Source organism: Electrophorus electricus, chromosome 17, assembly GCF_041902795.1.
Source record: "Electrophorus electricus isolate QZ-2024a chromosome 17, ASM4190279v1, whole genome shotgun sequence".
NCBI lineage: Eukaryota > Metazoa > Chordata > Actinopteri > Gymnotiformes > Gymnotidae > Electrophorus > Electrophorus electricus.
In genome coordinates this window covers 4628717-4640000 of record NC_137513.1, presented here as the reverse complement: position 1 = coordinate 4640000, position 11284 = coordinate 4628717, and the positions used below count along the sequence as shown (strand labels likewise).

Genomic DNA, 11284 nt, shown 5'->3' with positions numbered 1-11284 from the left:
ATAACTGTAGTGAATATCTTAATTACTTAACCGAAAATGGCACACGGACTTTATACGCCTAAAATCCACCTGTTGCTCATGGCCGGTCAGCTCATACTTTTAATACATGTGGGGATTTAAAAAGCTCTGCAGGCTCAGGCTTTGGTCTGTGTTCTGCACAGAGAATAAATCCTCACAAGACCTGATCATCACAGCTAACCCTATATTATACTAGCATCCATCATGCTTAACAGCAGATGGAACGCACCAACATGTAGTGAAGAACACCAGCAGCAGGTCATCTATATATTAGCATGTCTTGGCCACAGATCAGCAGCTGCATACAGACGCTATATGACAAGCAAGCAAATGTGTGCAGATCTTATGGTAAATATGGACCACCGGTTCAGTGTTTCACTCAGTCCATCGTGTCCACGGTCATTGATGTGTACAGACTGCAGCAGGTTCTCTTCAATGGCCTGTTTTTCCACTCAGGCACTTAGGTGCTTCTTCTCTCTCTCTCTCTCTCTCTCTCTCTCTCTCTCTCTCTCTCTCTCTCTCTCTCTCTCTCTCTCTCTCTGTCGCTCTCTGTCTCTCTCTCAGAGAGAGGCCTGGAGCACCTGAGAAGCCTGACAGACCGGTAATAAATCACACAGCAGGTCCAATTGCGTCAGCACCATGGGCTGGTCCAGCCTCTTGTCTCAGTGGCAGTGATGGAAGTAAGCAACAGCATGACCATGTAGAAATGACACTGGGCTTTGTCCTGTGGGAAGGCTTGTGCAGAACACCTGCACCTCCTGATGGTCTTCTGAACAGAGACGTCGAAGCTTGTTGCAGAGATGTGAGCTTTGCATGATAGAGTGTTTTTGGCATGCTATATTGTTAACTACTAGGCTATCCCATATACATGAAACCCACCTAGCAAAACAACCCTTACTATTACAGACACTACAGCTTACACTGTATTACTGAGCTGAATAATTCACCTTTGTGCATAGCAGTGAAAGTGGGAACTCTGAGTTAAATTCTGGCAACACATCGGAGACCACGAATTACTGAGATGTTTCTCCAGCCTCGTTGTCAGCGAACAGTTTGGCGGACGAGTTGGCAAGTGGAACCTGGGTCATTTTACAGTACTGAAGTCTACTATTAATGCTATTAAAGAGAAAGCTGCCGGACGCCCGTACCTGCCGAAGGGTTTTCAGCATCTCTGTTGCCTCGTCGTGTTTCCCTTGTTTTGCCATAAGCATCATCTCCTGTATCATGCCTATGCGTCGCTGGTACGGGGGAGGGCTCCCGCCGCGACCAACCCTATCCCCGGACTTCAGCACGAACGAGGCGAATATGTCGCTCCTGTCTTTCGTCGGTGTCCTCTTCCATGCTACGTTTTGCGGACTGGCTCCTGACTCCTGCCCCGCTCCCTTCGGCTGCTTCGCACCCATGTTTGATGGTTAAAGTTCGCACTGAAGAAATGGAAATGAGCCGCCCGCCCAGAGACGCATTCAAAAACGTATTCACGCCAAAATGCAAACAGGACTAAATTTGCAGATCCCTTAAAAATCCAGGACAGTATGAATGTGAGCCAATGCCATCCGCGATGGTGCACCTTACTGACCCAATAATGCGATAGCATTCACAGCCAAGTTGAGTCCCGCGTCTCTGTTTACATTTTCCCTAGGCACGCTTCTCACAGCTGTCCTGGACAAACGGATCGAGCAAGCGTTCACCTTCATTCCCAAAAACAAGAAAACGCTACAAAAAAGATAAAAAATAAGAAAATAAGTAAAAGCTAAAAAATTTCAGAAAAAAACGGCGATGTGCATTCCGATTTGCTTAGAAATCAGCCACAATTTCCAAACTCGCGTTATGTACGAATAGTGACCTCATTGCACGAATGAGCAGCTGGTTCTTCATTTCTCGTGCACTGCCAAACTTTGACAGTTTATTCGCCTTGACACATTAGCTTCTAATAAGTTATTTCGTTAAAGTAGCGGTCTGAAATGTCATGGACAGGTGCAGCAAGATCCACCAAAACGTCTCTTCCTTCTGAAACAATATGCCACGAATTAGTCACGAATTAGTCTCGCAAGCAAATAGGTCGAAGATTCACCAAAATATACTCGAGTGTTATTTCAGTGCCCCTTAAGTAGGGAACAGTTCAGATAATAAAGCCCGCAGCATGGCCGCAGATAACCATCAAAATATGTCTAGCAGACCTCAAACTCCGTGCATGCAGTTGCCTCCGCGGAGGAGCGCGCTTCTCGGGGTGGGACTCCAGTAAACACAGATCATTTCCAAAACGCCAGCATTTCGACGAACCGACCCGCAACCTAAGTTCCTTCATAACGGAAAGTAAAGCGAGGTCAGTAACTGGGGGGGAGGACGACAAGGGCATGGAAACGTTTGTCTGTGCCCGTTTCCTCCTTGCTCAAGTCATCCTAGCGCTTTCAAGTCCAGCATATTTGCCACCGACCTCGTGAGACGTTTTAACCTCCGCTTCGTCTCGGCGTCTCCTCTAATTCCCTGGCGTGACCTGTCGCAGGTGCGTTTGCGGCTGCTGTTGCATCCCCTGTCCGACAACACTGTAGTCTCGTGCGTCATCGTGCAAAGGGCGTGCGGCACGGGCTCGCTCGAGCTCTGGGGAGGGGTTCAGCATCTTCGAGTTCAGTTTTAAAGTGGTCTAGCTCGCGAGCAAATAGGCTATTTATCCAAATTAAACGACCAAGCTACTTGCAATTAGCTAATGAAACTAATCTACCGGATGGTCATTCATTGAAATCATGCACATTCTTTGCATTGCAATAAATGGCCTTTCGTATATACTAGGTTTAGATATATAGATATGAATCAAATGGATACATCTGTGTGGTTAACGAGTTGCCATTTGCAGTAGGTCAGGACGTACACTGCGGCAGTGAAAAGTAACCCGCCTAACGCAGTTGACTCTCATCAACGCACAGCCAATGTCTTCAGTCTGACCAGTGATATTTCATATTACTCTATACTGACACCTGGTGCTAAATGCACAAAAGCTTTTAACCAGTGACATCGTTTCTTTGTGTACTGAATAGTGGTAGAGTTTAACATTGTCCTACACTAATATTAAATGTCATTTTTGAATATTTGATTTAACGAGTTATGCTTTAAAATAATTTTAATCCTCTGCAATCAAAAGATACTACATTTGTTTCCACTACATTTAACCAGTAAGCCCATAAAATGTGTAATGGTTTTGAATAAACGTTTAGTTTTGAATAAACAGATAGAAACCAATGTTATATTGTAAATTTTAATAATTAAATAAAATTGAATGCAGTATTGACAGGAAAACACCCCACAGATCATGTGACATGCAAATTCAAACCTGATGGAACATTTTTATTTAGGTTATCCGTATAGGATATATTTTCACTTTTAATACTTAGGTCAGTTAGCGCAAAGACTTTAACAGTCTGACTCAAGTGAGTTTTTAATGCTTGGCTTTCAATTTTAAAAGATTATTATTACACCATCCCCTTTTAGCCAAGGACTTGTATACTTCTCCCAGCCATGAAATACAAAAGTTAATAAAAAAGAACTTAATTAGTTAAAATCACTTAGTATTTAGCATCATTCATTTAGCACCAAGACCTTCACAGATCAATGTCGTTTACATATAACAAAGCTTGTGTTCCTTATGTTGTCGGCTACTGCATGGAATGTTTCCCCTTTAATGAAGTCCTAAAGCAAGCCATTATGCGGGCGGCTACAGATATGAAATAAGACAATATTAAAAGGTAAATGCAGGAAAAGAAAAAAGGGTCTGCAACACCATAACACGATATACCCTCCTTCAGTTTCTCCAACATACAAGTAATAATCAAGAAACAACTACTTTCAAATGTGCATTTATTTTTGTTTTAACATTACTTACATCACATTACTAACCGTGTCAATGCATCAGTGTACTCAAACATTCTACAAGACGCTCAAGTTTCTCAAGCCAACAAGGCTGAATCTGGCAAAACACTCCACTACCGAGTGGTAAACGTTGCCATGAAATCAGAATTACAACAGCCATCTTGGCTGCAGTGTTATACCCTTTATGATCCCTTCACCCTGAATACAGTTAAATTCCTGCTCAGCCATCCACTCTCCAAATGAACAGAATGTAAGCTCAAAATCCATCAAACACAACCGCGTACGATGAAGTGATTCCAAGATGGGTCTTGGCCTGGGAGTGAGGGAGCTTCCCAGTTAAAATACCATTACCCTGCTAGCAGGTATGAACTCTCACAACTAAGAAAACCGCATGTCTCATTCAACACTATTTGAAAATTATTTCACATACAGGAAGCCCTTCAAACCATGAACTACAAAATCCTTTTTTTGTTCCCTTGCATACTGAAACGCACCCACCACTGGGTTACAACACCGCAAAATGTGTTCATTTTATTTCACATCAAGCCACGCCCCCAGCAGCGTTTCCCCTGCTGCTGAAGTACACACACACACACACACACTGCAAACTTTATTTCACTTGTTCCCAACAAGCCTGGCTCAGCTCATCAGCAACGAACGGCTCCGTAAGCGTATCTACGTTTAGCTCTTTGCAACTGGGCATGTCAGAGCAGGGAAAATGTGCAGTGGGCACTCTATGGCCAGGACTGGGAAACACTGTGCTTAAGCATAGTTCCATAGAGCAGCATAATGGGGCCAGCTTTGATAAGCGGGTCCTCTGGGTGGGGGTGTGTTATAGAGTATAACCAGCAGGGGGCGATTTGTCATCCTTATTGCTCTCCAGTGAGAAAGGTGGAATGCGCACATCGAAGTGGGAGCCATCTGTCCTCTCAATGCGAAATGTCCCCCTATATACAAATATACAAAACGGATATTTGAAAACAGTGTAGATTATTTGTCAAAAAAAACAACCACACACACACATACACACACACACACAAAAGGGTATAACAACACAGCTGAATTGCAATTGCTTTCACCAACACCGATTATCTGCAATTAAAGGTGATTTTAGGTTAATACATGTATTGTGCATGAAAAAGTTTATTATAAGTTAATGCTTGTACAAGAAGCTGTTTCTATAACCACCATTCCCCCAGAATGCTTTGTTTATTTGCTGTACACAGCCGGGAGGTTATTAGGAAGAGGGCATTTAACTCACCACATATGGCCACTAGGAGCCTGCAAAGACACATGGCTGCTGTATTGAAATGCTGGCTGCTCCTTTGACAACACTGGCTCCTGGTTGCGCAATAGACAGAATCAGTTTATTTTACATACCAAGCCTTACAATTCTCCCCATTCTGGCCAGGCCCATGTCTGACACAAATGTGCCGCTCGAATTGCCTCTGCTCACCCGGCCAACAACGCCTCTGCCGCGTACTGTCTCCAGAGTGCCAGACAGGCTGAAGATTCTCCAATGCCTTTCGCGGAGCTGAACCACATCGCTGCCCAGGTTCTCCAGCCGGATAGAGTATCGCCACTGAGACAAACACCCAAAGGTCATCTTCCCTGGAGGTGACTATAGTGAATGATGCATCTGAAGTGACTACTGTTAAAGCATTGCCTCTACTTACCCAGTACACATACGAATTCTGTGCTTCCTAAAAAACAAAACAGATACACAACCACAACGCTTGTGTTATAGCGATTGGTGAGACAAGTACCTAAATAGAGACTTCAGTCCAAACGCTTTAGCTCACCCCCAAATTCCCTTTGCCTACCCTCATGCCCATGTAGAAGGGAATAACAGTGACACGGATGTTCTCTGTGGTCTCCCTGTGTACATCAGATAGCTCCAGCCACGGATGGTTCTTCTTCTGCCAGGCCTGGAGTGTATCTCTCGGGCTAAAAGAGGGCACTGTGCAAACCACACACACACACACACACACACACACACACACACACACACACACACACACACACACACACACACACACACACACACACACACACACACACACACACAGTCCCATCACTGGTGGGGTAGGAAGCAACTGAACTTTGAGTAATCTAGTGGGAAATGTGCAGTTACTTTTAGATGGGTTAAATATGAGAAAGCGCTCAAACAGCTCATGCTGGATGGGAACTTGTTCTGTCGAGCTGTAAGGCAGGATGTCTTCATGACTCACGTAGTCCAGACCTGAAAGAAGGCGGTTTGAGAGGACCACAACTTGAAACTGATTCAAATATGCAAAGACAAAATTAACTATTAATACAGCCATTGCTTGAAGTCTCAGACCTGGTATCGCGTACAAGGCCCTGCTATCATCATGATTTGCCAGAAACGTAACCGCCTCTGTTTGAGACCTCTGGGACTGAAATAACACGGTCATCTGAGATGAATTTACACAAGTGGTGAGCAAAGTGGTGTTAAGAAAAAATTAATTGCATATAATCTACACAAAATGGAGAGACTCACTATGTGGGGGCAGTCACGGATGTCTATGAGGACCTGGTAGTAAGTGTGTGTTTTTCCTTTCACCTCTTTTGACTCATGACCCAGGGACTCTGTCTTACTGTAATAATATAAAATAAATAAGATAGTTTAGCCAAAATGCTAAAAATCAGTAACAAAAGTAGAATCTTCCTGAGTATAACCAGTTGGCTTTCATTCCCTGCTCACGTCAGTGTTTTTGGCTGATCTATCCCTTTAAACACTGAAAAGTCAGAAAGTGGCAACTTTTAAAAGGTGTATGAATAAACGAGCTACCTGTCGGGGGTGGTAGGACCGACATCTCGATCGTAGAGCCGAGCCTGCCAGGGGAACAACACTATCCCTCTGTAGCCAAATACACCGTGAAGGAAAAGCTGCAGAGAGACCATCAGAACTTAGCCACTTCTAAAGCTCAGTGGCTACAAGAGAGATGGCGAGAGAGCTAGCGATCCGATCGATACAGCTGGCAAATATCGACCATTAACCCCCGAAATACACACCTGGCCTGTTTCATACTTCCCCTGCTGCTTTGGTGCCTCAAGCACCCCAACAGTTTCCAGCACTTTCCCATCTGGCCTGTTTCTGCGAAATGGGCCCAGAGGAAAGGAGAATGAAGAAAAGGCAACAACCAAACAGAACCTCGGCAGGAGCCAGACATACTCAGCACTCAGAAACATCACTGCATAATTGTCAGTGCATTTAATAAACTGCTTTCTCATATTGCATGGCAACAGGAAAAACATGAACCTGAATATTACACAACCGATATGGAAACCTGGACACAGCCCAGTATGCTCTGAATCTGTATGCCCTAGATAGCCCTGCTCGCCAGTGAAAGACATAGCCAGCCACAAATAGACCTTTCCGGTAGTCACCGTTCCCTGACCCAACCTGGGTCAATCCAACGAGCGGATTGGGTGTTAGCCACCAACACAGGGACAAAGTTGTAATAATATCTGTTTTCAAATGTAACTGTTTACTTATATTCTGCATGTTTCAGGTACTATACAGGAAGGCTCTGCAAAATACATCAGTAGAATTCTTTAGAAAGTGAGCAACTCAGCTTCCTGATCATGCTTATCCTATCAAATTATATGATACCAAGGTGAAAATGACTGTTGGCTACATCTTGCCCTGTATAGTCTGTTTTGCAATCTTTTCTGTGATGTAGGCCATGTGATAACAGGCTATAAAAATACACAGATATACCTAGATATGTAAGCCCTCAGATAAAGAGGCGAAAAACCGGTAAGTCTTAATTTCATGTTGCAAAAGGAAGCAAGGTTTATTCTAATCCATTACACAACCTAATCTAAGAGCTAAAGTAGGGTTTGAGAGCACGGTTTTGCACACACGCCTTACCGCGATGACATGAACCTGGTCTGCAGAGAACTGCACAGAGCACAAGCTAAACAGGCCGGCCGAGCTCTGGTCCGGGATAGTCCCCAGTTATACGCTCTGGTCTGTACTTGTCCACAGTTGTACTCCATGCCTCTCAATAACCTTTGTGCAAAGTTCTTGTTGCATTTACTGACTGTCAACAACAAGCCCCGACGCACTACGCGCGCAGCCATCTTTTTTTTAATACACACGTAAAAAAAACGCGAGTCAAACGAATAGAAAACGACCGCAAGGTTTCTCTCTCTCTCTCTCTCTCTCTCTCTCTCTCTCTCTCTCTCTCTCTCTCTCTCTCATATATATATATATATATATATATATATATATATATATATATATATATATATATATATATATATATATGCACACTAAATTTCTATTTACAAACTGCGCACACACATTATGTCCGAAAACACCCGAACCGACTAGAATGGCACTTTAAATTACTCTGGCAGCTCCATACGTCCCCATGATGCATCGCGCCTCCAGCGCAGCCTGTTTACAAGCACAACGCGCGTTTAATTACTACAAAATAAAGTGTTAATAAAAATAAAATGGTTTTTTTTTAGTATTTTGTTTTATAAGGTCAGCTAACTGTAAAAAGGTAAGTGTCGAAAGTGTTGTCCAGTTTTCTCGTGATCCATTTACGAGCTTTCTGGCTTTTTTTTTTTTTTTTTTTTTTTTTTTTACTGGCCACTTCAGTACAATTTAGGTTTTCGACGAATATTGGCTGATCAGTCCAAACATTTATCAAAACACAGAGTTTCAGTAAATGTGTTCATTGTTAACGGCCGGGACCACGTGCGGCTCAACGTCATCCCCGCGCGCCGAGTCAGCTGATTCAGCCAGCTGACGTTAAAAATATGGTGTTAGTCAGATAGATGACTTCAACACCGTGTGTAGGCTTCATCGACCAGTTTTAACCATAACTAAGTGTTTGACCAAAGCTGGTGGAGTTTAATGTGTCTTAGGTGGGTTTCCGACGCCAGCGTTAGCGGTGTTTGGATAGCAGCATGTCGCTGAGGACGTTTCCTCGGTAGAAGGCTTCGGTGAAATAGTGACGATACGTTTACCGATGTATTAAGATAACAGGTTTTGATCAGGTTTCCACAGATATCTGTCTCTCTCTGAACGTCATGGCGTCTTCGTTTACGCTCGGCAGAAAGTTTCGTGAGAGAGTGAAAGGGTTATTGGAAAACGAATCCCGCACCTCACCGAGTCTTAGCGAGCAATTACAGGCTCTCAAAGAACAGCCAAACATTTCATTTAAAACGGCCAGAAAGCTGCAGAAATGTCTTCAGGAGAATGGTAAGATAAAAACCGCACTCTGATCTTCTGAATCTGTTCTCTTAAATATAGTGTTTTATTTGGGGTCCACTGAAGCAGCATATGTAATGACTGTGTTGGTTTATTGCAGCTAACAAATTACCTATTGTGTCACTGTCCTTAAATATATATTTAATGTAGTAAAACTTTGGCAGATGGTACAATGCTCTCATTCACATTTGGAGACAGTGATGTTTAATATAAAGTGGGAGTTTGGATTGTTTGAAATATGTCATCATGATGGGGTGAATGAAGGTGATCTTTTTTGGCTAAAGGATATCCAGTCTATCTTCATGAACTGCTGGAAGACAGCACACTTAATCTGCCGAAGGTCGAACTGCCTCCAAGAGTGAGACTATCTACCTGAATCTGTATTCATCTGCATACACCTGTAGCTTTTGAATGTAAACAGGTGTCTTAACATTGTTGAATGTACATTATGATCAGAACCCTCAGTTGGTGGCTCGCTTGGAGAAGATTAAGGCAAAACTAGCCAACGAAGAATATATGAGAATCACCCGGAACGTAAATCCTCAGGTGAGTTGTTTTCTGCATTCGGAGAGTTTTATCAATAACAAGGCACATTATTCAGTGTTATGCTCTACTGAGGGACTCTTCTATACATGGTGTAGGTCCACATTGATTTGTTTTTCTACCAACAGGAAGTAAGTCATGGATCCTTAGCAGACATTGGAAGACAAGGTCAACATTATTTTTTGTTCCTTTGCTCAATTCTCTTGCCATGGACCCACTTGCTCAGTTCTCATTATAACTCACATTTTTGTCCTGCAGTCCGCTCTGTTAAGGCTGTTGTTGTTACTGTGTTCAACTTCCTGGTAACAGTGGCTGCATCCTTCGCTTGTGCCTACCTTGGCAGTCAGTACATCTTCACAGAGACGGCAGCGGTAAGAGCAATCCTCACGCACTGATAACTGATCTTAGCAGTGATGTTGAAACTGCAAAACATTTGTTCATAATATTCCAGTTAGTATTAAAAATGGATGAGATGGGTTTCCTAAGTTTTTCTTTTACAAGTGCAAAATTAAGGGATATCCATACAATCATACAAAATAGATTTTGTGGCTGTTTTTATTTCATGTCATGCGATGCTGCAGTAATTATGTAAGGTCCTTCTTTTTTGCAGAGAATCATTTCTGCAGTGATTGCAGCATCTGTAGTTGGACTGGCAGAGCTTTACATTCTGGTCCGAACCGTGGAGGGTGACATGGGAGAGCCATAACGCCCAGTGACAATTAAATGACTCGTGCACTGATCAGTTGATCCTATTCCAGTGGATCTAATCAGGGACCATTCTTTTAGTAATCCAGTCAAATCCAGATGGATTTCATTAACGAACTGGATTAAATCACAGTCTTAAACAGGTTGTTATTGGGATAAATGTAATCTTCAAAATTAAGAACACCGTGACTCTTCCAAGGATGTCTGGGATAATATATAATACAAATCCATGTAGCAGAAGTATGTAAATGAAACTGGAGGAAGAATAGTACTTTGTTATAAAAGAAGTGATTGATTATATCAGATTGTACTGATGTGACTTGGTGAAATGTGCCGTTCAGTTCCTATAGTTAATGTAAAGCTGTCTCCAGTGGATCAAGTACTCACACCTGATGATGTTTTGGTAAACTAGCATGAAATCTGGTATATCAATCATTCTGTTCTGGTTAACCAAACATTACTAAACCAGGATCACCCTTATGCAGATGGAAGGTTTTTGAAAACCAGTTCCAGGAAATGTTTAGGCTAAAACTAAGGACTGGATTGTAGTAAACTGGTTATTTCATTGGTTATAGGGGGGAGAGAAACAAATTTAGAAGTCAAGCTTTTGAAGACCAAGTCATCCATTTATAAGTTTATCCTTTATAAAAGTATTTTGTTTCAGTTCTGCATAAAATTCCGTAAAACAAAGTAAAGGATTATGTAACCCCACAAAAGACTGATATGCAGAGAGGAAGTCCCGAGAAGGAAATAAATGTTACACTTCTTACTTACCATGCAGCATAGGCTGCTGTGAAGCCTGCTTTATTCACACCAAATTTACACCATTTATCTACCATGTGGTATGTAGTCAGATGCAAACACACTTGGCTCTGTATGGGGTTAAGTGGTAAGCTTTGGCAAGGC

At 42.6% G+C, this 11284-nt stretch overlaps 3 protein-coding genes across 7 annotated transcripts in view; 1 reads left to right on the top strand and 2 right to left on the bottom strand.

Moving 5' to 3' along the window:
• Positions 1-2857, bottom strand: part of lrrc75a (leucine rich repeat containing 75A) — a 19285-nt gene extending 16428 nt beyond the window's left edge. The window contains exons 1-2 of one of the 4 annotated variants that reach the window (XM_081700121.1): positions 1595-2852; positions 1167-1442 (exon numbers count right to left, since the gene is read on the bottom strand). In XM_081700121.1, the coding sequence (XP_081556247.1) occupies positions 1167-1421 (255 nt within the window). In that variant the 5' untranslated portion in view covers positions 1422-1442; positions 1595-2852. Of the gene's footprint in view, positions 1-1166 lie in introns of all 4 variants that reach the window. The other 3 variants (XM_081700120.1, XM_081700124.1, XM_081700123.1) reach the window with 3 other exon arrangements.
• A 993-nt stretch (positions 2858-3850) lies between these two features.
• poldip2 (polymerase (DNA-directed), delta interacting protein 2) lies at positions 3851-8097 on the bottom strand. 2 transcript variants are annotated; one of them, XM_026997735.3, is made up of 11 exons: positions 7778-8097; positions 6916-6997; positions 6692-6789; positions 6401-6497; positions 6221-6314; positions 6014-6121; positions 5703-5839; positions 5556-5582; positions 5336-5461; positions 5141-5220; positions 3851-4826 (listed from the first exon to the last, which is right to left on the bottom strand). In XM_026997735.3, the coding sequence occupies exons 1-11, from the start codon at positions 7987-7989 to the stop codon at positions 4712-4714; spliced, it is 1176 nt and encodes a 391-aa protein (XP_026853536.2). In that variant the 5' UTR covers positions 7990-8097; the 3' UTR covers positions 3851-4711. The 2 variants fall into 2 exon arrangements, with proteins under 2 accessions (XP_026853536.2, XP_026853537.2); XM_026997736.3 differs by having other exon boundaries at positions 6221-6296; positions 7778-8096.
• A 536-nt stretch (positions 8098-8633) lies between these two features.
• vma12 (vacuolar ATPase assembly factor VMA12) lies at positions 8634-11151 on the top strand. The gene is made up of 6 exons (XM_026997662.3): positions 8634-9121; positions 9415-9488; positions 9587-9676; positions 9802-9841; positions 9932-10044; positions 10284-11151. The coding sequence occupies exons 1-6, from the start codon at positions 8950-8952 to the stop codon at positions 10377-10379; spliced, it is 585 nt and encodes a 194-aa protein (XP_026853463.1). The 5' UTR covers positions 8634-8949; the 3' UTR covers positions 10380-11151.
• The last annotated feature ends 133 nt before the right edge of the window (positions 11152-11284 follow it).